At 43.7% G+C, this 25504-nt stretch overlaps 1 protein-coding gene across 3 annotated transcripts; it reads right to left on the bottom strand.

The window, feature by feature from the left end:
* Positions 1–794: 794 nt before the first annotated feature.
* On the bottom strand, positions 795–23372 carry DNAJA3 (DnaJ heat shock protein family (Hsp40) member A3). Of its 3 annotated transcripts, XM_050968328.1 has the most exons (12): positions 23181–23372; positions 20640–20776; positions 19739–19822; positions 18669–18869; positions 18235–18387; positions 15843–15990; positions 14563–14627; positions 13232–13360; positions 10781–10896; positions 8048–8145; positions 3196–3318; positions 795–2026 (listed from the first exon to the last, which is right to left on the bottom strand). In XM_050968328.1, exons 1-11 carry the CDS (start codon positions 23365–23367, stop codon positions 3209–3211), a joined length of 1428 nt encoding a protein of 475 aa, XP_050824285.1. In that variant the 5' UTR covers positions 23368–23372; the 3' UTR covers positions 795–2026; positions 3196–3208. The 3 variants fall into 3 exon arrangements, with proteins under 3 accessions (XP_050824285.1, XP_050824286.1, XP_050824287.1); XM_050968329.1 differs by lacking the exon at positions 3196–3318; XM_050968330.1 differs by lacking the exons at positions 795–2026; positions 3196–3318 and adding an exon at positions 3737–4046.
* Positions 23373–25504: the final 2132 nt, after the last annotated feature.

Raw genomic sequence — 25504 nt, 5'->3', positions numbered from 1 at the left:
TCATTTGGGGAAAAAAGAGCAAATCATCAGAATGCTCCTGTTCTGCCCTGCACTAGGAACACAGTGGCAGTCTCGTGGGGTGGACGGGGGCAGAGTAGGGAGGGTAACTGGTGTGCTGCTTTGATATTCCTCAGCACGGATCACTCACAGAGCTACTCACAATGCCGCTCCCAGCAGCTGAGGAGGCTATATGAGAACTTGGAGGGAATCCTCCCAAGATGCACAGCAATCAGCTCTGCCTTCCCACAACACTACAGTGTGGGATATCTATCTACAGTGCATTGCTCACACTGTTGATGATCGTGCCCACAATGTGGACATGATCTGTTGACAGAGGCAGCAAGTAAACTCCTTTGGCGATTTTTGTTTTGTCGACTTTTGGGTGTCAACATAAGTTTTGTTAACAAAACTTGGTAGTATAGACAAAGCCTTAGTCTGACTCAGGCTCCTAGGCTCAGCAAAGCTAAAAATGGGTCTGCATGGGACACTAAGCTGAAGCGCCTCACCGTTGAGCAGTAAATGAATGACCTGTAAAGCACTAGCACAGGCAGAACAGGGTGCTAAGAATTTTAGGCATTATTTCTACACCAGTTAGCAATAAGAAAGTACGGACAGAAAATTAAGAAAGAGGGCTGAGACTTCTTTCTGAAACACTTTTCCAACCCCCTTTTCTGAGCAACAAGTACTTTCCCCCTCCCCCAGCATCTGGACTAAAAATAAAAAACCTTTCACAGCCTGCAGTCCGAAGTACTCTTCCAGGTGATCTGTAAGGAGGGGAAAGCAGCACAACACAGCAGGTTTTAAATATCTTTATGATTAGATCATCTTATTTACATCAATACAGAATCACTTTACAGACAATGTAATCAGGAGGCAAGAGGTGCTTTATTTTAGCAACTTAAGAAGGGATGTACTAAGACAACTCCTGTTTAACTGGTCAATTCCTAGCACGTGGGCTTGTTGATAGTTGTAAAGTATTCAGCTAAAAGGCAGGCTGCAGTAACCATGAAAATACCGTTCGCTCATGCTTAATTCCAGCAGTAGAGTGTAAACTAATTCATCTGTATTTTTACACCTATATAAAATGAAACAATGATTCTTAGAGGCTGAACATTTACATTTGCTTGTATCACCGCCAACATAAGAAAGCCCCCTTCTCTGGAGACTAACAGGGCTCGGTTGTAATGTAACAATTGACAGCCCCAGAGCCTTTCATAAGAGCTGGTGAGAGATCTGTACTGGTTTAGAACAGCAATGTTCTACTTCGTTTTGCTACCTGTAGTTAACCTCCGAGAGGAAGGGAACAGCTGATGCAAAATGCAGATTCTAACACTGTTGTCTGCAGGAGAGGCTAACGAGACAAGGAAAGCCATATCCATCCTCACAGCTTGTGGGGACCATATGCAATTATGCTCCTTCACTGTTACTCAATCTCAGCAGAAGTGAGATATCCCTCTTTAAGAGAATGTATTACACAAGTCTAGAGCCCAGGCCTCTTCACATCAGATTTTACTGTTCAAGACAGGATTATGGCCTTTGACAAACCAAGCCTTCTAGGAAAGGATGCACCAAGCAGATCTAGCACTGAAGAAAGGTGACCAAGTGGATGGGCTTGTCAAGACATGTGCACACTGAGTGGGAAGCCAGGTAGCTGAAAGCTCAGTATAGCAAACTGCTTCATTTTCATTTTACCATTAAAATTTCCACCACATTTGGCTCTAAATTATAATACAAGTTTTGATTCTGTAAATAGGGCCAGAAGGATCCAAATGAGCTCCCAGCACTAGGAAACCTAGAACCTTTACAGATGCCTTTGCTACCATTCACTAAGGCAATTAATTCCTCCTGATCTGGCGATTGTTGGTGCCTCTGTGGTTCATGGCATTGCTGGCTGGCAGTGAGTTTGCTGCTAAGTGACATCCTTTCATGTCCAAGGCCCACAGCCAGAAGACAGAATGGCTCCCCATCGGATGGAGGAATGATCTACTGCTGCTTCCCACTGTCTAGTTTCCAGTAGAACGTTTTCCTGGAGTTAAAGATGGGGAGAATATTTAGCATTTAATGAACCACTCATGTCCAAGCCTAAGAATGTCACACAGCACTCAAAGGTTGTTGGCAAATGCCTCAGTAACAAGGAGAAGTTCCCCCTTTAGCTGAGAGCACACTTCATTAGTCCCTGGGGACTGACACAGAAGGAACCTTAACTCAGTAAAAAAAACAAGACAAACTCTGGGCCTCAGAGGCTGGGAATCCTCAGCCTGCACTGCAGGGTATCTGGAGTCCAAGTATTCTTACCACGTGCACTACTCCATCACATTCACAAACAAGGTGTTTAAAGTGTGCTTTCTACTCAGAGTTCACTAAAAATGGCATTGGGGTCCTGTGACTATTGCACATCATGGATTTCTAGATCTAATCTGCTCAGTTTATAAGTGAAGAAATTCCTCTAGCACAAACTGCCAGCCCTGCAAACTCAGCCTGGGACTGAGAGTCAAACTAGGTTCCATCCTAGCACTGCTCATCAGTTTTAAAGGCTCGACAGGCTCAACTGTGTCCCCCAGTGACATCGGTGCAATCCCCTTGCCTTCAACAGGCTTGCCAAGGTGTCACCAACAAACATGGCAAGCTGCATTCTGTTCTTCCGTGTGCATCAGCAGCAGAATGGTTTGCATAAGGTAACCAGAAATCCCGATTTTACAGGGACAGTCCCGATTTTTGGGTCTTTTTCTTATATATGTTCCACCCACCCACCCCAGTCTCGATTTTTCACATTTGTTGTCTGGTCACCCTAGGTTTGCATCATCTAGCTGTGCTGACCAGCAGGATTAAAAGCACTAACCTTGTTTCAGTTACAGTGAGCAGATCTTTCTCAGAATACACCCAGGAAACAGATCTGGAGACTAAAGCGGGGCTATTTTCATTTTTCAGAGTAGAGCCATGCGTTAAACAGATCTATGCTGCATATCTAGTTAGTTAGCAGCTACAATGCAATTTAACGCTACACTGCTGGGTTCTGCTATTGCTTAGAGATGAAATAAAATGACTAGGTTTTAATACTGATGGCTGGAAGGCCTGAGGCTAAGTAAATAGCAATGCAATTTCTTTGCTTCCTCTCCAATCTACCTCCCAAGAAGAGATGCATGTTCTGCTTAATGTGAGGAAAGAACAATCAGTAAAGTACAAGAGGTTTCCTACCTCAGATGGGGTATCAGGAGCTAAACATTTTCTTAAGTTTGGTAAGGAATCCCTCCTTGTTCTCCCCCGCCTCAGCCTCAGGCCTATCCTCGCCTGCTTCAGAGCTATCCGTGGCCCTGCCACCTAGACATAAACAGTAGAGCTGCTATCAGGGTACACTTCAAACTGTGCCAATCACCACACATCTTGGAACAGCATTCAGAAGTCTATATAAGGTTATGGAACTATTTTAGACAATAAATTTGGGGCTTGTGAAGTGAAACACAATATTCCTGGCTTTTGCCAGTGCTCACGTGTGCAGATACTGTGTAAACATCCCTGCCCAGATCTGCTACTGCACACGACCCATCTACTGTTCCTCCTTTGCATCTCCTGGCAGTGGTTTGAGAGAATGCAATGAGACCAGGCACTATAATTTGCATTTCTGATCAAAGTGAAAAATCTGGGCCCCAGAGGTGAAAGACAAGTGCATTAACCTAGAGTACCACTCATTCCCCTCTGCCCTCCTCCCCTATTTCCCTGCCCGCTGACATTCAAACACTCCAGATTTAAGAAGAGTTTATTATATGCCAACCAAGTTTCAAATGTGAACAGGTATTAGTTGATAAGAGGCACAAAATCATTAGCTAGTTCAGCTTTTAGTAACAATAGGCAACATGCTGTGTGTGAGCATCAGGGTGTAGCATGAACAATCCTCTCAGAGAGCAAGTAAGCCACATGCAACAGACTATCAGAGCTCTGATCAACTCATGCTTAGCTTCTCCGTGTCACTAGTACAGCCTCCTGGGTCCAGCAATCTAAGTACATATTCTCTTTACATCGCTCTTCCTAGACTTGTGCACGTCAGCTCCCTGCATATAAGTTACAGATGGATGCAATTATTCTAGGATACAAAGTCTGTCATTGCATTTAAAACTGAACTGAAGACATGTATTAGCTGCAGCTTTCAGGTGTCCCTAATATTGATAATCTGAGTTGTTTCTGAAACACTCAAACTCACTTGTGAAGGATACTCTTTAAAGGCACCAGAGAGTGGTGTCTCCTCTAGCTACCTATCTAGTGCATCCTTCGCCTTTGTTGTGTACCCCTCTTTTTTCCACACTTTTGATAGCTGGGCCCCCCTTCAGGAAAATGAGGCAAAAACCTATCAATTTTCATGTTAACGTCTTCTGCACCCCTCATTTTGATGTAGATCCTTGTAATAAGAGCCTTCCTCTCCTTTCTCAAATGGTTCGATGAGCAGCAAAACAATTAGCAATGTTACATTTAAAGTATTGTCAATGGTATCTGAGTGAGCAGCCACCGAAATGAATGAGAGACTTCCCCTCTCAGGGCTATGCTTTCAGGATCTCAGTAACTCAGGCAGATGTTGCTGCATTGGTGTCACTCCTGTCACATTTCAAAGGTTTTCCCACAAAGAGAGCTAGAGACTTTTAAATGCCCTCCCAAGAAGTTACTTCACACTGGGGGAAATACTGGAGTACCCCATGCCATGCTTATCAAAGCACACTTCCCATTAGTAACTAATCCCATGCAGAATGCCATCACCAAACAGCCCAAGTGGAGAAGGACATAACCCTGGCGGACCATACAGAGGGAATACTAGTGCAGTTGCCCTGAAGTGTGACAGACGCTACCATAAATGAAGAACAATTACCCACGTATCAGAGACGAGGCTCATTTATCTAATGGATTCCTGTGCCGTACAGTAAATAAGGGGATGGAAAGTTCAGCTAGAGGAAGTGGAGGAAAAGTCAGCTGCTGGACCTATCCTTAGGAAAGTCACCACATGTATTTGGAGGGAACCAACTCACTAGACCTGCAATCTCTCCTCCATCAGTGTGCAGATCAAGAGGAGGGACATCAATATCTTAAGCAGTGAGGATAAAAACCACATAGTGTAGGGAACTCACTGACTTGTGTACATGTGAAGTCACTGGGCCTGTCTTTATTTTAAGATATGTTTTGTTTGCTACATTCTGAGGCACTCAAAAGGGCTGTGAACATGAGGTGCCATATAAATGGACAGATTGCCACCAACAGCCAACTCTCTGCAGTACTGCTGACAAAAGAATATGATCTATGGGAAGGAAAGAGCTGTGTTTTAGTGGTCTTCTCAGTTGGAGTGATCCATCCTGCCATTTCATCAGAGGGCCTATAACAATGGAAAGCTGTATGAAATTGGGAACTTTCATTTGGCTGATGCAGAACCACATCAGGAAAAAATAGATTTGTGCCCTTTTTGATTCCTTACAAAGTATAAGGAAGACCTAAAAAGTGTTTTTGATGTTAGGAACTAAGATATGGACCCTCTTTTTATGGCAGACCATGAGGAGCATTACATATACCAAGGGAGGGAAACACGAACAATGGAGGTTGGAAGGAATTTTTTGTGAGACTGTTTAAAAATGGAGGGTTTCATTTCTTAATATCCGTTAACTCAAATGTCTGCCTAACAGCTAGGAAAAATGTCTTGATAAAAGATTTCCCACCACCCACCCTTAAAATTGATGACTAAAGGCTCCTCTGCATGGAATAGTTTTATCCGTGTAAGCTAAAGTGTGAATTTAAACCGATAGTTATATAACTTTGTGCGGACACACATATTCTGATGTACATGGCTTTTTTTCCATTTTATCTTAAATCTCTTTCAAAGCAATGCAAGACCACCAAAAAAGGCACTCATATACCTGAATAAGTGTCCACACCAGGAGTTACACCAATATAACTGGTTTAATTATACTGCTATAATTATATCAGTATAACCGGTAAAACTTTCCCCACGTACACAAGCCTGATAAAGTTTCCACCCCAGTTCTCTGGCCTTTTGAGAACAGACTCCAGCAAAAACAAGAGAGACTAGTCTGGCTATTTCTGCTATTTCTATAATAAAAAATGAGTAGAAAAAACTCATGAAATCCTTTTCAGGCCTTCTTTACACATCATAAATTGGCCAACAAAGAAAGAGCACCTTTCTTTGCAGTCTACCTTTCAAGTACACTCCAGAAGTCAGTCAGACTGATGCAATGGTAGTGAAACACGACCTTGCGGTGGAATTCCCCGCAGATGTACTATACTCCACAGTATCCACTTCCTGTGAGTGAGAACACCCTTTTGGGGTAGTGTGTTTATAAACACCGCTAGGAAGGTTAGACCACAAGGTAGATAAAAATCATGATTTAAAAAATAGATTCTGATTTCAGTTCAGATTTATATTACTAGTTCTTTACTTCCACACCATTTTTACTCTTAAATTGCTAAAATGGGTGTTTTGTACTTGTTTCCTTAGTTTCTTAATTGTAACATTTCAGGTTTTACATTTTTTTTTCTCCTAAGAAGTCTCACTTCAAATGTTCATTCATGCTGGAAAAGGCAAGCCAAGGGCCTCATTTAACATGCTTATTGTGAGAACACCACAAACACAAACAAAATGGATAAACCAGTAACCCATGCCCTCTTTCAAAATATGGAACTTCCTCAAGTCAAGCTGAAATGCTTCACCAGCCTATCCTCTATCTGGGTTTGCTGTGAGAAATCACAGGACTGTACTCCTACGTCACTTAGGAGCTTTTGAAAATTTCACTCTTACATGCCTAACTTTCGGTTCCTATTTTTGAAAAATGTGGCCTGTGGGAATAAAAAATTGTAAACTTTTTTAATGTACTGAAAGTCTGAACAACTTTTAGTTTGCTGTTAAGATTTGAAGCAATTTTAATTTTATGCCACTAACAAAGTTTTAAATAAAAATACAACTTTGGCTGCTGATGCAGCAAACAGTTACGTACAGATTTACTTTCAGCACACGGGGAATCCCAGTGAAGTAAATATGACTATCCATGTGAGTAAAGTTATGTAGCTGCTTAAGCATTTGCAGGATCAGGCCTTAATTTTCAGTGTTTTGCACCTATTGCAGTTTTGTAAAATTCAAAATACATACCCTAATCATAATGGGATTTTTAAAAAGCCTTTATAATTTAGTTCCTTATAGATTTTAATCTAAAACTGAAATAACACAAATTTACAGGTTTAAGAAATGTTCAATCTGATTTAAATCAATGTACTTTTTTTTTTTTAAGTGATACAATTAGGATTTATATCAATTATTTAAATTGTTCTGCCTTGCTAGACAGGACACACTGGCAGCTTCTGCATTCACCAAACAGTCTCCTTTTGAAAATCTACATCTACTAAATGCAAATTAAAAAGCTGAGCTTTGCAAAGTAAAGTTTCCACTCATTTAAAGTTTTAAAAAGTGACCCAAATCAGAACTACTGGGGTACTGCAAAGTAACCAAAGCACCAAGAACATATGGGAGACACTTATCCTACACAGTCTAGACCCAATCTTGCACCTCTTAAAGGCACTCACATAACTCCCTTTTGGTTCAAGGGAAACAGGACTGGCCCCTCTATCACCACTCAAAAATGAATTAAAAGGAATTTCAAATCCACCATAGGTGTGGTGGAGTTAAATGTTACAATGGAAATGAAGGGTCACTGCAAAATTCAGTTGTATTATAGGAGCATCTGAAGATAATGGTGCTCTCTACTCATGCCACCAGTACATACCTAAATGCACAGTAAATACTAGGGAGAGAGGGGAAGACAGATGACTTCTGGCAGGAGGCTACTGCTTCCTACTTACTGTATTAAACTCTATTAACACCACACTAACAACAATTATTTTTAAAACAGAAAAAAAACTTAGCCTCAAACAAGATGAAAAAAGGCTTCTGCGTACACAACCAGCTCCAAAAGCCACCTTAGGCCTGGTCCCTCCCCTGTAACCTACAGGAGGCATTCCCTGCAGCCAGTCACCAAAGAAGCAGTAATGTACATCACACACAGCTTACCAGCAGATGTATTTGTGACTCCATTCACTGTCCCTTCCACATCCGTCTCATCCTCAGCATAGCTCATCATTAAGGCTCGCTGGCGATCTGTCAGCCTCCTGCAGGTCAGAGTATACTGTTGTTATCTCAGTCGGTATTCACTTTAGGGATAGATACCTTTGCAGCCCAAACTCAGCTTCCTACCAAGCAGCACATAGAAGAGGTGCTACTGATAATGCAAAGCTAATATAACTGAGATGCCTTCAAAATCCCAATGACCCTTTTAAAATAAGCACCTGAGAAAGGAATACACCTTGCTAATGGAAACCTCTAGGAGAACAGGGAAGATTCTAGTCACTGCATTTCATCTGATTGCAGAAGAGGAAGTCAAACATTTTAAAGGGTTGAAACTAAGGGCTGGTCTACACGGGGGTGGGGGGGGGAGGAATCGATCTAAGATATGCAACTTCAGCTATGTGAATAACATAGCTGAAGTCGAAGCATCTTAGATCGATTTACCTCGGGTCCTCACGGCACAAGATCAATGACCGCAGCTCCCCCGTTGACTCTGCTATTGCTGCTCGCTCTGGTAGAGTTCCGGAGTCGACAGGGAGTGCATTCGTAGATCGATTTATCACGTCTAGATGAGACGCAATAAATCGATCCCCGATAGATCGATTACTACCCGCCGATCCAGTGGGTAGTGAAGATGTACCTTAAGACACCTCAAACTGGAAGCTACATCTGAATGTCAAGTTGGCAGAAGAGCACTCAAGAAAGGGAGTTCCCACTTGAGTGCATGATACAAACACAGGAGACTTTTCAAGCTTTAAAGATTACCTTGCAACAAGGTTATGAGGATGGCTTAGAGGGCTAGGCAGCCAGTCCTAAGGCTCCTTAGAACAGATTTCAAAAGATCAGGAGGGTAACCGCATCCTTCTGAGGCAGTAATACTCAGACTCAGTGATTCAGGAGCCAAATTAGCAATCAACATTACCCCAAAGAGCCACAGTACTATGAATTAATTGTTTCATTTACTCTAGTACTCTATACTCATATTTAAACAGTAGGACAGTGTAATATTTAGTTTATAGTGTATATTATTCTCACAACAAATAAGTTAATAAGTTATCAACTTGCACTAAGTTAATTGGTTTATAACATAGTAAAAGCATCCTGACTGGTTAATAACTGATTGGTTAGTAATTAAATCTCACTGTGTTTTAATATCACGTGCTGCAAAGAGCCGCAGGAGACATATTAAAGAGTCACTTGTGGCTTCTGAGCCTCAGTCTGAGTATCACTGTTCTAAGGTATACATACTCTGGGTTCCATAGAGTTGCTCTCAGTAAACACGAGACCTATGCAGCCTCAAGAATAGTCAGATAATTGCAGATTTATTTTTAATTGCCACAGTTACCTTTCAGGGGTTTGGTTTGGTTTTTAAACTAGGTCTCTAATCCTTCTGGCTACAATAACCTTCAACACTTGATGGGAGTATAAACCAATGCTTTGGTGTCTGAATTTGAAAGAAGCCTGAAACAACTCCAAGAGTTGTCAACTGTGTTATTCATGTAAATGGGAGTGTTAATACACATGTGGTAAGTCTAATGATAGTTTACATTACAAATATTAACTTTTGCTGCTGAACATTCTAGCCGAATGAAGCAAGAGCAGCCATCCTTCATTATTGGAAGTACAGCAATGACCGATCTTAGGGAGGGGTAGAATGGCGTGGAGAGCTGTTACTAACAAAGGCTACTGGGAATAAGAAAATCCAACTTCCTTCTCCTCTAATGTAAAGTCATCTTAAATCCTGTCCCAAATGGTGAAAGAAACAGGAAATGCATCCCCTGCATCAAAAACCTCAATTGCCACGTAGACATCAAAACCTAAAGCCACATATGCCACAGATCCCTGACTACCAAAAGCCCTCCATATAAGTCATCCTTAGCTGGCTGTGGAAAACCTCCAGCTTTACAGAGCACCTATATGGTGCCACTACAAAAATCAGTGGCACACTGAGAATTTGGGGGCAACAAAACAAACAGAACAAAGGATTCTGAGATTAGGGTCTATGCCACATAAATCCAGGGATCCTGCTGCATTGTTTGGATCTAAGGCTATGTCTATGTTAGGAGTGCTGTTTGTGCGTAGGAATAGCAGTATACTACATTGACAAAGCACTCCTTGCATGGACACAGGTATAATGGTAAAGCTGTGCCTTGTACCGACACAGTAAAACCACCCCCATGAGTGAAATCAGCTACACTTGTGAAAGTGCAGTTTGGCTGGCACAGTTGTATCCACAGTGGCATAGATCACATAGTCCAAGATAACACCTCTTCACACCCGTCATGGATACAGCTATGCTGGCAGAAGTCTGTAGTGTGGATGTAGCCTACTATGCCACACAGTGCCTTGCATATTGATCAATATATTTGGAGTGGCAAAGTTTTTTTGGTTGAGACGTTTATATCTGCTCAGAGCAACCAGGATGTTAGAGTGAAGATCTCATAGCATGGTAATTTAAGCTATAAACTAATCAGTGCAGTTTTTTGGTTAAAAGGAAAAACGTACAGTTCAACAAAAGATACAGTAAAATAAAAGTTGGTTTGTTCACCAAATTATCCAGGGCTCAAATCATACATCGATAAAGCAGTGAAGATCTTTTATTCCCGAGAGCACATTCTGCACAGCAAATTTGCAGATTTCTACAAGACACCTCCAAATCTTAGTAGACCTTCCACTTACTTAGGAACCCTGATCTTTATATGAATGTAGTGGTCTCCATAACCGTAACTGTTAACCCTGGAAATGCCTTTACCACTCATTCGAATCCTCTGGTCTGCTTGAATACCAGGCGGTATCTGTGAATAAAAAGACCCATATTTTATTATTGCTCTGCAGTACCAAGGTGTCAGCATGGAAACCTATAAATAGAGGCCTACTTAAATCACAGAGACATCACACCTTTTTCACAGGTTGGTCACGGCATAAATAGCAGATTTCACAGATGCGTTCATACCATATCACTCTTAGTTCTGTGCTGCTGCTGGCAGCAGTGCTGCCTTCAGAGCCCGCCAGCAGCCGCCACTCTCCTGACGCCCAGCTCCGAAGGCAGCATTGGCACCAGCAGCAGCATAGAAATAAGGGTGGCATGGTATGGTATTGCCACCCTTACTTCTGCAGTAATGTTGGTGGTGGCATTGCCTTCAAAGCTGGGCCTGCAACCAGCAGCTGTTGCTCTTTAGCCGCCCAGCTCTGAAGGCAGGGCAGAAGTAAGGGCGGCAATACTGCAACCCCCCAACAATAGGCCTGAGAACCACTTTTGGGCTGGGACTCCCAGTTTGAGAAACGCTGTATATTTTTGTATACGTACTCTGGGTTCCATAGAGTTGCTCTCAGTAAACACGAGACCTATGCAGCCTCAAGAATAGACTCCCAGTTTGAGAAACGCTGTATACTTTTGTATATTTTATCCTATGATATAGGGTAAAAATACACAAAAGACCAGATTTCATGGTCTGTGACGAGTTTTTCAGGGTTATGAATTTGGTAGGGCCCTACCTATAAATTAATCAAGCTATTCCTCCTGCAGACTATGAAGTAAGGGAGGAGGGATTTATTTCTATATTTAGATAACTAGGTAGTGCTCAGATATTACTCAATAGTAATGAAAAAGCATTCAACACTGGGAATTAAAGAGAACTACCTACTAAGGACACAGGTGTAATTAAGCACAGATCTACACTAGAAGTGCCTTGCTGGTACAGCTATATCACTATACTATACAGCAAGGGTAGTCAATAAGTGGACCGCAGGACAAATCCAGACCACTAGATGCTTTTGAACAGGCCACAAAATCTTTGTATTTACTTATTTTATTTTTACCCTCTCATTCCCTCACAATGTAATCTTCAGTACATTGTACTGTGAATTAATGATTGACTTGTTCTCCTGCATATTTATATCTGCCTCTGGAAATTTCCACTACATGCATCTGACAAAGTGGGTGTTCACCCATGAAAGCTTTTGCTCCAATATGTCTGTTAGTCTATAAGGTGCCACAGGACTTTGTCGCTTTTTACAGATCCTGACTAACACAGCTACCCCTCTGATACTTGGGTCTCCTTAATTCCTTACTTGCTTAATCTGAGCTATCATCTTTTTTGGAGATTATTTTCAGGTTATACGGTGGTTCAATTTTATTTTTCATTTAATACTTATATTTTTAGTGCAATCAGGCACATTACTAATGCACAGCATTGTATCTGTTTATTGAACAGGGAACCTGCGGCGTGAAAAGTGTTTCTTTGGAGTCTGGACCTTGACTATACCCTAACCAAGGAATTTGGACCTTGACCTACACAGGCATCACACTCCTAGATGCAGCTTACACAGGAAAACGCTCAATTTTGCCAATGTACCTGGGTCTCTAGTAGGGGCTTTTACTGGCACAGCTATGTCTAGATATCACGCACCCTCGCTCACGCAGCTTTGCCAGCAAAAGCTTAAAGTGTACATCCTGCCTAAACCTAATATATTACTTATCACTGAGCTCTGCCACAGTGTGGTCTAGTCCTTATAACAGAAGACAGTCAAGACTCTTAGGTTTTATTGCCAGCCCAGCTATTGGTTCATTGTGACATCATGGGGTAATCAACCTCTGGACCTCGCTTTTCCAATGCATAGAACAGTTAATACTTAATTGCCACAGCCCCAGTGTGAAGAACATGACCTCCTTGAATAAAGGGCTATGTAAATACAAAATCTAACAAGCTGGTAGGCTAACTGAGCAGAAACAAGACATAGAAACAGGCAGGAGAGAATCATACACACACAAGACCTGGTTTGCAACATTAGTCCAAAGGAGTGTCAAGGACTCTCCCAGCTTGGGGACCATGCCAGCATTCCATGCCAGAGAGCCTGACCTTCCCAATGATCTGTCTCTCTTCAGCAGCTCTGCATAACCACTCAAACGGCTATGAGAGGCAGAAGAAAGGGAAGTGGGAGTTATCCCTTGCATACATGGGGCAAAGCAGAACACCTGCAATATGGCAGTCAGTACTCAAGAGGCCTAGGACTAGGACAGCAAGGTCTTGGTACTTTTAACCTTTCACTCTTCTTGAAACACAAAGAATGCATGCTTGTTGTTCCAAGCTAAGGTATCTCCTAGCTCCTCCACCCACTGTTACCACATACCGTGATACTGATGGTCTCATATAGACCCTGAGCTCTGGCTGTACCTCCAAGAACTGCCTGTGCTATAGAGATAAAGAGGTCTGAGTGTACATCTGCTCCATCTCTTCTGAACACAGGGCTTTTCTGAACCTAAAACCAAATAGTTCAAGAGTAATCAGCACAGGTCATGTCAGTACAGTATAAGCATTATTCCATGATAAATAACAGGTTAAGTTGTTTTAAGCTGATATTGACAATTTTATGAAAAGTCTTACCCTTATCCCCTAAAAATTACATAGCAGAAAATCCGAAATTGACGTTATTCTTCGAAACTAACCACAAATATACCTCAGGCACTAAATATTAATAGCTAGAGCAGGTCTCTACTCTGAAGAAGGATACTAAAAATGGCATTAAGAGATTTCATGTTTCCTGTTTCAATGAATTCCACCCAATTTTTCAGTTTACAAGAAAAAAATTAACTGCTAGGGCTGCATACTCAGCCTGAGATCTGAGAATCACACTGTGCTCTTCACTGCTTGTAAATCACCACCAGTAAAGAGTCTCTGGACAGTAGAAAAGAGATTGTACTATCCAGTTCATAGGACAATGAAATGGCAGAGGGGAAGGAAGCACTCTCAGTATTTCATAGTACCCCTCTGGCAGTTTTGATGACTGCATTTCACAGGCTCTGGAGAGGTTATTAAATCCTTCTTGAGGGGAATATAAGCAAAAATGGAGGAAGAGATCAGTGTTAATGAAGAGGCCCTCAATTAAATGGTCGGAAGAGAATGAAATCCTTTCAAACACTAGGGTCTTTAATTTTACTCCTGATGGAGAGATGATACAGACGATACACATGGGTACAGGACTGTATCTGCAAAGAACATGTAAATCGGCAGTGAACTCACATTTTTAAAGAGAGCATTTTAACTTCTAAATTCAGCACCTCATAAATGCATTCCTGCAGTCTCTTTAGGGATCCAGAACATCTGTGTCAGTGACAGCTGATACTATACTAGTACATCACTTCCAGGAATTCCAATTACCAGAGAGTTCGTAAGTTTCCCTGACAGCATGTATGCTACAGACTGTATCCTAGGGCCAACCTCCCTATATGTAGCAGTGCATTTTTGTTCTATGAATAGGCTAAATATTTTACCACTTGCTATGGGGCAGGTGTTTCACAATCTCAGAAAACTGGAAGGGCTAACATCACTTCAGCTAGGCGAGATGACCCTTCAGCCCAATTTCCACCTTTACACTGAAAAGAGATAGGCTACCGACACACTATCCCTTCTTTGCAGAAGACAAGCCAATGTAAGCAGCGTACAGTCAGGTGTCCCACATACCCTGAACGTAATGAAAATTTCTTTCTTTCCTACAGGCATCCGAACAGTCTGTCCATCCTCCACACCTGCAATCAGAACAAGGACATGAATATTATACTGTTTGTCTGATATTACACTCTACACCTTATGTGCCAAAGCACCTACAGCCTTCCTAGTCCAACCCAATGCATGAACACCTACAACTACCTCAACTGGATGTCATCACAGCAGTATTTCCTTCATTCAGGAAGAAACATCCATGGATTTACTGGCAGAAACTATAGCGGTGGCAGCAGTGTAACTCATGTTCTCCAGAGGCATCTCAGATGACCACAGCACCCAGTGTTTGAAAAGCGGGGTGTCACCAGGTGTTCGTATCCTACGATGCACACTCATTCTAGTGCCAAGCACAACTGCAGCACTGGGCAGGTCATTAATTCAATTCAAGCTGAATTCAATTATATTATTCCCTTCAAGTGAATTCAGTGCTGGTGAAAGTAAACAATTGAGAGACACTGGAGACTGACATACTATGTTTCTCTGGAAAGACAGAGACAATGCAAGCTGTTACCCAATCGGACCATTTCTAGGAAGGTGGGGAGTTTTTCAACACTCATTCAATATTCTTTATTGAGTTGACAATTGGGATGGTGCATTTGTGATCTAAGGTAAGATTTTCAAAAGCACCTACATGTATGTCAGTGAAATTCAGAGAGACAAGGAGGGTGAGGTAGTATCTTTTATTGGACTAATTTCTGTAGTCTCTCTTCGCAAGCTTTTGAGCTTACAGAGTGCTTTTCTTCAGCTCTGTGTAAGCTCGAAAGCTTGTCTCTCACCAACAGAAGTTGGTCCAATAAACACTATCTCACCCTTGTCGTCTCTCTAATATCCTGGGACCAACATGGCTACAACAACACTGCATGTACTGAAACTTATGGCAATAAAGTGTTTTTGAAAATTTTACCCTTAGACATCTTTCTACTGGGAAATAGGGTTAAGACCCAGAAATTCTTTGCACAAAGGCCAAACAGCCATGAGATGGTAATTGTTTTCAGCTACCACCATCCTGAAGCCATCACTCAGAGATGAAAAGGTCTGTATTTTATAACTAATCCTTTCAGCCATCTAGTCATCAGTGCTCTTTATTCTTAAAACAGATTTGATACAGCCAAGTTTCTCCATACTGCTGTGTCTGAGCTTTGACTCCACAGAGCCAGCCATTCTCTAGAGGCAAGATACATGATCAGCTGAGTTTCACATGAGAAGAGATACACAGCCAGCATGTAAATACAGAAATTGACCTGCTGGTACAGGGACCATCACATTCTTCTTCTGTTTGGTTTGCCCTGAGCCGCGACACAACACGCACGGTGTTGTCATAACAGAACCACGGCCTCCACATCGGCGGCATGTAGAACGCATCACAAAAGGGCCTGTGTTTATTGTCTCCTAGTAATAGAAGAAAGACAGGGGATTAGAGGAATCCTTTGATAGTGTACAAGTATTACTAATTTTGGTAAAACATCCCCAATGACAAATCCAATCCCTGTTAAGTCAATGGCCCAACACATGCACAGCATGACCTGCTCCAAGGAAATGTATTCTACCTTACTGTGGGATATGGGTAACAGTGGTGGGTCAAAACATGGTCTGAGGAGCTAGATTAGGTGCCTCAACCAGGTCTAACCTACCAAGAAATGTCAGTCTCCTTCTGTTTCCAGATTGCTGAAGGAGCTCATGCTGTCAGTACCAGCATCTGGGTATCAGAGAAAGTGGGTGAACGAAGGAAGCCTCGAGAAAAGATTGGGAAAGAGAAGCCCTTCCTATCTGAAGGTCTGATTCTCCACTGCTTCGCACCTTCTGGAGTAATGTACACCTGTGAAAAGTGAGTGCAAAACTCTCCCTTCTGAACTGGTACCCTTTCAGGCCCACAACACACAGGCATAAAATCACTACCCAAAATGCAAGGCAATGGAGAAGTATACCCCAAATCTCTTATTCAGTGAAAGAAACCACCACTCTTAAACTTAAAGTGGATAGAGATCTCTGGTCAATCAGAAGCTTTGTGATAACAGAAGTCCTAAATTAACTGTGACCTCTTTCCTATATCATTCACGTACAACCTCAATAACCTATTAAAAGGTGCAGTTTAGGATACAAAGCAGAGTTATGTGGAAAGGTTGCATTTTATTTCACTAGTATACTTTGACTGCAAGAGCCTGGAGAGTTTTCACTTCAAGAATTCAGCTGCAATTCCGTAACAGGAGCTAGGAAGACCATATGCATCTCAACCACCTAATTCCAATCCAAGACACACAATGTGTATCTCCACACAGCCTTAAAAATATGTTTCACAAATGAGCCCAAATCTCTGTAATTCTCCTACCAAATCTCACCCTTGTAATGAGAAGGCAGAGGATGCCAATCTGCAATAAAGCCCTAAATATGATTTTATCATGGAGAGAGTAACACTGAACACATAAATGTGGCAGACTATGCGGATGAACAGTGCCTCAAAATGTAAGGGAAACATTTGAACCCAGCTTGTTGTAAAGTACAGAAACGATTCAGCATAAAAAAAAACTAGAACCAACAAGGTCTCTCAAAAGACAAGGGGGGGGGGGGGATAGATCAGTGGTTTGAGCATTGGCCTGCTAAACCCAGAGTTGTGAGTTCAGTCCTTGAGGGGGCCACCTAGGGATCTGGGGAAAAATCAGTACTTGGTCCTGCTAGTGAAGGCAAGGGGCTGGACTCAATGACCTGTCAGGGTCCCTTCCAGTTCTATGAGATAGGTGTATATATAACAACATAAGATAACATTCAAAAACCAAGAACAAAAAACTGCCCCCGGGTTGGGAATCAATTCAGTTTTATGACCCCTCAATGTGAAACTCTGCCTTTCCAAAGGGATGGTTCCCCCACCTCCCCTCCCATCCCCTCCCAATTTCCCAAGCAGTCAATTAATAATATTCCCTCCCCTGAACATTTTGCAAGACGAGGGGGGAAAACTGAGCTGGACTTAACACCTTTTTCACTAGTGACTAGATAGCATCTTGCACCCTGTCACATGGAGAAAAAAGCAAGAATTGGTTAAGAATAAAATTCAGTTGACTGAGTATATTCAATCCTCATCACAGTTTCTTCAGTTTTTTCTTTGGAGGTCACCATTAATAAATAAAGCAATGAGTGAGTTTCTTAGAGTACCAGCAGAACACGGGGTGGCTTCTGCGCATAGAGACCAAAAGTTGTTCACATTTGTTACTGGTCGCTGTGAAAAAGTAGTTCTTAGGTCTCAGTCATAAGGACAAAAATCCACATCAGACTTTCTACTTGGTCCAGTTGTTTCAAATCTTAGAAAAAGTCCTGGAGACTGAACTACCCTATCAACCCTATAGGTGATCCCTCAAGGATTGAAGCACACAGAGAAACAGCATGGGCAGTGTCAGTGCAAGCCTTTCCCAAGTGGCCTCTGTTCTGTGGATCTGCTTCCGGCTCTCGAAGGCTGGTGAGCTGGCCCTTTCTAGCAGCCCACTTTTAGATAAACAGAAACTGAAATCAAAGCCTACATTTAATCATCTCCTTATTTACTGATGATTTAAGGCATTTTTGAGTAAGGAAAAAACTAACCTGTCCTGAAAGAAGAATGTCAAAGGACATTAGAAAATCAGGGTTACACTCTAAAACAGCACTTACCATGCCAGTGCCATTGCAGTAGTGACAGTGCTGCACTTTAGTGCCAGGCTCATGCCCCTTGCCATCACACCGCTGACAAGAGTCATTGATATTCACAACAATCTCCTTGTTAACACCTTTTGCCGCTTGATTGAATGTCAACTCCATGATGTACTAGATAAGAGAAAGGAATGGAATCCCAGCTGAAATCTATATGCTGATAGACTGACACTAAACTGAAATCACTGTAAGTAAAAGCCTCAGTGGTCTCCATTCAGACTGTGATTGGAACACCATTTAAAATGTTAACAGACACAGTACTGAAGGAGGGGGCCCACCTGATTCATTAACCATCTATACTCAGACATTCTCAGATTTCAGTTTAGGACATCTTCATTATATATACCCAGAGACTAAGGTCTTTGCAACACAATGTATACATGTATTATCCTTACCTCCTGTGGCTGGTCAAAGACACCCTGAAAATCTCCAAAAGGGGATCCTGAAAACTCCCCAAAGATTTTCCTGAAAAGTTCCTCTGGGTCAATGGTGGGACCACCACCCCAATACTGACGTCCAGCACCCGCTGACCCGGCGTCAAAGCCAGCTGTACCATAAGTATCATATTGTTTTCTCTTCACTTCATCACTTAACACCTACGAGGGAGAAAAGCACAGTACCATCAGGACTCTCTCACAGTACAGAACTGTAGCACCATGGCTGCCACTAGATAAGAGTATTCAGACGTCTCATTCTAAGGTAAATCAGAGTTTACATCCACCACCAGCAAAATACTGGAAACTACTACAGAATACCAACTTCAATTCCTTTGTATTAGGACAACTAGACACCTTCAATAACGCCAAAAGGTGAAATGAACACCATGGAAGAAAAGTACTCTGTTTCTCTCATGCATATTGGATGGCACAGTTAAGCTCATTAGCTTGTGATGCTTCCAGATAAGTACATTAGTTATAGGCAAAGAGACCAGGAGCTCTGCGTTTTTATACTATTTGAAGGTAAGCAAAAGTGACTTTTAATTATCTCTTACCTTGTAGTGTGAAAAACTAGTGGGATGGGAGCTAGCAAATTAAATAAGCCTGACAGTCAAGATGAGTAAAGTTGGGGGGAGGGAGCAGGATTCTACTAATCCCCCATCCTCAAAAGGCCAATTACGATGCCACTTATGTCGTCTTTCTATTGACTAACAGGTCCACTCCAGTACTCAGCTTTTCAACCAGTTCATTTTGTATTGAGGAACAGCACAATGGCCTGTGAGTGGCCCAAAAAAATGCCTAAAATAAATCAGTCAGGTATTCTGGCTAGTTCATTTACTGAAGAATATCCAAATCGTTTTTGGCACATACATACTCAGGTCTAGAAAACAATTCTTTGTTACCAATGAAGTAATAGCAGCTCTTTTACAGAAATGCTGAGATGAGGTGAGGTATAATTTTTTTAGGCTGTAGTTCTGTTGTTCTCTTCCTACCACAGTGGGTAACCGAGTACACATCAGTCACATTACCTCATAGGCTTCTGCCAGCTGAGAGAACTTCTCCTTAGCTTTAGGGTCATCCTTATTTGTGTCAGGATGGTATTTCTTGGCAAGCTAAAGAATGATTAGAAACAGGAGGGAAATAAGTCCACTGTTAGCACTGCTACTTAGTATACCTTACATGTCAGGAAAAAAAAATTTAGCCAGACCCTAGCATTCAACATTTACATTCAGAGGAGATCAAAAGCATTTCCTAAGTAGTTCTCTCTACATATCATTCCCATATAAGAGACATAAGAAAGAGTTTCCTGTTATATTGGTATTAAAGCCTCTCCAAATGGTACTGCAAAGCTTTTCCATATAAGCATAGGCTTGGACTGATGAGCTATCTCGTACATACACGTGAGAACACCCCTTTTCTCCAAGAAGGTCCTGGACATATGCGATAATGTCAGATCAATGGCAGTTATGAGCTTACTGCACTAACACTGAAAATTTGTTTCCAGAAGCTTTCTAATAGGTGGGGGGAAGCCATGTTTATTTATTTTAACAGTCCATCAAGAAAGGACTCTTCCCTCCTGCCAAACAGCCAAAAAAATTCACACAGTATTTCACAAATGTCTAAGAGAGTTTTACAGCTTTTTGCCCTCCTCTGAAACAATGGGCATTGGCCACTGCCCAAGAGAGCACAGGACTAGATAGACCATTCTTCTGAATCTACTCCACCACATTTATGTTCCTTTGACAAGCTCTGCCCCCTCCCTACCATGTTGTCTTTAGCATAAGAGTTCCTTTTGGAATTTTGATTCACATGCATTACAGATCTGAATAAGATAAATGGGTCATAATTCTCCCCAACAACACCATCATCACAATGGTGAGCTTGAATTCCAAGAGGCACCATTTCTTTGTTTTTCTTAGGTATACATGCCTGGTAATAGGCTTTCTTGATCTCCTTCTGGGTGGCATTTCGAGGCACTCCCAAAATCTGGTAGTAATCTTCTTTGGCGTGAAAAGCAGAACTGGTATGAAACGAGGCAGCACATATTAAAGGAGAGCATTTAGTTCCTAAGAAAAATCAGAAAAAAAAAAGTCAGGAAGAATTGTAAAGAAACAACTCCCTCTGATGTTCCCAAGACCGTCTCCCATTGATCACGGCCTACTATTCTGTATTAAGGATCAAGCCAGCTGTGTCATGGAATTGCACAGGCTACATATGGCCACCTTAGCTGTAAGAGGCAAATAAGGTGCAGATTTATTAAAAATCATTTCATTACTTTGATTTTGACCTTCAATATTACTAAACTGTATTAACGAATGTGCTGTAAAAGATGTTACTGAACCGATGAAGATCCCAAGACATACTGAAATTTAGACTAAGGGCTTGTCTTCATGTACAGTGGTGCAATTGCACCTCTGTAGCGCTTTAGTGAAGACACTACTACACTGACAGGAAAGCTTGTCTCATTGGCAGTTAATCCACTTTGCAACAGGTGGTAGCTATGTCGACGGAAGCAGCTCTCCTGTCAACACAGTGCTGACTACACAGAGGGTTAGGTCAGTATAACTATGTCACTTAGGAGTATGGATTTTTCAAACCTCTGAGTAACAGCAGTTATACTGCTACAGGTCTGTAGTATAGAGCTGGCCTAAGTCTTTAGAATAATAATGGGTGATAGCAACAGCTAGTCAGCCAATAGCAACAGCTTTAATTGTCACATGGATGTTTCTGCAATTCCAAACAGGAGGAAAGGTTGTGTGTGACTGTAAATGGAAGGGGTAGCCCAAGAGATAGTTAACACATGGTGCACCCTAGAAAAAAATTGAGAACCTGCGTCATTCTACTAAGCCTAACAGCAGGGTATCTAGACACCAACTATGAAAAGTGCCTTAGCGTTGCCCAAGTAACCATCAACTTCTCTGCTGCTCCTTCCTTGAAAGAGTCTTAATTCCATTAATCTTCATAAAAACAACAACGAGTCCGGTAGCACCTTAAAGACTAACAGATTTATTTGGGCATAAGCTTTCAGATGCATCTGAAAAAGTGAATTTTGCCCACAAAAGCTTATGCCCAAATAAATCTGTTAGTCTTTAAGGTGCCACCCGACTCCTTGTTGTTTTTGTGGATATAGACTAACACAGCTAGCCCCTGATACTATTAATCTTCCTAGGATATCTAAGGGAAGGAAGTAAACTCCCTGGACATTTGTGTCTGCTTCTATTGAGAGAAAACCTCTGCAAACAGACATGTTGTGCAGTGTGTTTTAAAATAAGCAAGATATAAACTCAACCTGCTCTCTCGTGAAAGAATTCCACTGGCAGGATTCCTCTCCCTGACTCCTGAGAGCTCAAAACTGGACTATGCCAATTGCATCATCTGCATTGTATACTTTAAAGACTGTTGAGAAAGGTGCTCCCAAAAACATACTGAAGGTCACAGAGGGATCTGAGGACAACCAAGGCCTTAAAAATGATCTGGGACTGAATGGGAACTGGTGCAGAGCATGAGTGCAATTGGCTCTCACGTATCTATTCCACTCAGGATATGGGCAACTGAACTGCAACTTTCTGAGATCCCACAGTAAAACAGGTTACAGTAGTGCACTCCAGAGGCATGTATCACCACTAGATCGTTGAATGGGACAAGCACAATCTTCTTACCAGTTGAAAACAGAGAAACATTTCTGGTCACTATGGCAATTTAGTTATCTAGACCGATCATGCAGAGTATGACAACAGGCTATGGGCCTGCAGTGAGATACTACTCTCCTTTGAGAATTATTTTATCCTCAAGCTAAAACAGTTTCCTTCCAAATGCTTAGAGAAGTGTTGTTAGACAAGCTGGAAGCAGAGCTCTCCCTTGCTGTGGCTAGACCAGGCCTATGGAATTTATACCACTGGAAGATGCAGTGAACTGCCAGACTTGGGATGAAGGTGAAAGCTGAATGCTCAGCACAATGGGCAGCTTTCCTCTCACTACAGAGGGAACCGAATCTGCTTCCCTTGTTGGAAACCTAATAACTCCACCTTTACACCCCACAGAATACAGCCCAAGGGCCAGTGTGATGGGCACTCCAGAGCCCATATGTAAGGAATAGAAGTGCCACAGCTCTTTCAAGGAGAGCAGCATGACAGGGCCCTGTCGCAGGGCTGGCAACCAGAGCTCCCTCCCAGGGCCATGGCCATCAAGTACCCCCACCCCATCCCGGCACACAGACAAGGGAACCCCCTTTCTTCCAACACCTCCCACCTGTCCCCAGCATCGCTGGCCCACCAAAACCCCCGCTCTGTGAGACACCCGCCAGGGCCGGGACCTTTCACTCCTCTGCCCTCCAATCAACCCCGACCCCCAGGCACAGCCCCCCCCCCGCCACTGCGGGTTCCCCGACCCCTCACCCTCGTCCCTCTCACTGCCCGGGCCTCCCCCCCAGGCACGGGGTTCCCAACTCACCGCCCCCCCCACCCCGCTCACCCGCGGGGCTGACCCCGGCGTTCAATGCCAGGAGGCGGCTCCCTGACCCGGAGCGGGGCGGGAAGGCGGCGGGGGCCGCGCTCAGCCGCCGGCCCAGCCACACCACCAACAGCCGCGTGTCCCCGCCGAGGCCCCGGCTCCTCCCGGCCACCACACTCAGCCAGCGTGAGGAGCACCTGGCCGCCATCTTGGGACGCCGAGGCACAGAGCGGCTGCGCGGCCCGGCCGGCCAAAGGACGCCCAGTGCGCAGGCGTATACCCGAGCCGAGCGGGAGCTTTGCGCATGCGCAGTAGCTCCCTGGCCCCGAGACATATTTTATTGCGCATGCTTTAGCCGTGGCTCGATGGTGCTGTGTGGAGTCAGCTGGCAGAGTTCAGCTGGGCGCCCTAGGCGGCTGTTCGGGGCAATCTGCATCCGGCAAGGTTCGTCTCCGCTGCACTGGGGGGCCAGCTGCTCAGCCGTGACACATGGCTGGGGAGCGCTGCCTTGGGTCTAAGATACCAGCTGGCTGTAGAGTCTGTAACTTCCATGTGGGGCTACCCTGGCGCCCGGAGACTGACACATCAAATGAGTCCTCGCCTGCTGGGTATCCCTGGTAGTTCTCCCCTATGCAGCGCTGTGTAACCCCCACTGAAGGTGTTTCCTAATGAACCAGATTGTACCATACTGATCAGCTCTCAAATGTCACTTGGACAAGGCTGAGATCTTGTCTACACTACCACTTACTTCAGTACAGCCTGCATCACTCAGAGGTGTGAATAATCCACACCCCTGAGCGACGTAAATTACACTAATTTAAGTGTCTGTGTGGACAGCAGGTCGGTGGGAGAGTTTTTCTCACTAAAGCATAGCTACTACGGCTGCTCATGGAGGTGGAGTTACTATGCTGAGACAGAGCTCTCTCCTGTGAGCATAAGGGCTTGTCTACATCAGAAAGTTGCAGCGCTGGTGAGGGAGTTACAGCGCTGCAACTTAGGAGGTGTACACATCTGCAGGGCACCACCAGCGCTGCAACTCCCTGTTTGCAGCGCTGGCCGTACTCCCGTTTTGTCTCGGGTGTAGAGGATCCAGCGCTGGTGATCCAGCGCTGGTAATCAAGTATAGACACTTACCAGCGCTTTTCTTGACCTCCGTGGAATAAGCATGTATCCCAGCATACCTGAGGAAGCCTCTGGTAATCAAGCTGGTCTCCTTCCCCGGCTTGCTCTCGCGTTCCCCGAACCCCGAGCAAGCAGGTCTCCTTCCCTGAGGTTTGCTGGGTGGTTCCGGGAACGCGAGAGCAAACCGCGGCGAAGCTGGTCTCCTTCCCCGGTTTGCTCTCGCGTTCCCCGAACCCCGAGCAAGCAGGTCTTCTTCCCTGCGGTTTGCAGGGTGGTTCCGGGAACGCGAGAGCAAACCGCGGCGAAGCTGGTCTCCTTCCCCGGTTTGCTCTCGCGTTCCCCGAACCCCGAGCAAGCAGGTCTTCTTCCCTGCGGTTTGCAGGGTGGTTCGGGGAACGCGAGAGCAAACCGCGGCGAAGCTGGTCTCCTTCCCCGGTTTGCTCTCGCGTTCCCCGAACCCCGAGCAAGCAGGTCTTCTTCCCTGCGGTTTGCAGGGTGGTTCGGGGAACGCGAGAGCAAACCACGGCGAAGCTGGTCTCCTTCCCCGGTTTGCTCTCGCGTTCCCCGAACCCCGAGCAAGCAGGTCTTCTTCCCTGCGGTTTGCAGGGTGGTTCGGGGAACGCGAGAGCAAACCGCGGCGAAGCTGGTCTCCTTTCCCGGTTTGCTCTCGCGTTCCCTGAAAGCCCTTGAAGCCGCCCAACAGCGCTGCAGTGTGGCCACATCTAACACCACTTGCAGCGCTGGTTGCTGTAAGTGTGGCCACTCTGCAGCGCTGGCCCTATACAGCTGTACTAATACAGCTGTAACAACCAGCGCTGCAAAATTTTAGATGTAGACATGGCCTAAGAGTGTCTTCATCAGACATGCTACAGCAGTGCCACTGTAGCAGTTCTGGTGTAGACTAGCCCTGAGTATTCCCATTACTGAAGTATAAATCTTAGTAAAAATAAAGATTAGAGCAGTGGTTTCCATTTTTTTTTTCGTTTGGGGACCCCTAAAAAATTTCAGATTGAGGTACAGACCCCTTTGGAATCATAGCCTGCAGCCGTGCAGTAGTCTGTAGTGCAAATCGTAGGTTGAAAACCATGAGATTAGACATTGATATTAATTGAAAACAGCATGTGCATTTATGTGCCTGGGGAAGGAATTTCTGGGGTTATGAAGATGTTTCCCTACAAATGGTTTCATGAGAAGCAGCATATTTTGTCCTTTTTCTGAAGCAG

This window comes from Gopherus flavomarginatus, chromosome 9, assembly GCF_025201925.1.
Source record: "Gopherus flavomarginatus isolate rGopFla2 chromosome 9, rGopFla2.mat.asm, whole genome shotgun sequence".
NCBI classification, from domain to species: Eukaryota; Metazoa; Chordata; order Testudines; family Testudinidae; genus Gopherus; species Gopherus flavomarginatus.
This window is presented reverse-complemented; position numbering and strand designations above follow the sequence as displayed.

What these genes read in the sequence shown, in the direction of transcription:
- DNAJA3 (XM_050968328.1), bottom strand. Translation starts at nt 23,367, where the DNA reads ATGGCGGCCAGGTGCTCCTCACGCTGGCTGAGTGTGGTGGCCGGGAGG. An exon ending in TCTTTGACCAGCCACAGGAG is followed by an intron (nt 18,388 to 18,668) that starts GTAAGGATAATA and finishes TCTCTTATCTAG; the next exon opens with TACATCATGGAGTTGACATT. An exon ending in ATGAGACCATCAGTATCACG is followed by an intron (nt 10,897 to 13,231) that starts GTATGTGGTAAC and finishes TTTTATTCACAG; the next exon opens with ATACCGCCTGGTATTCAAGC.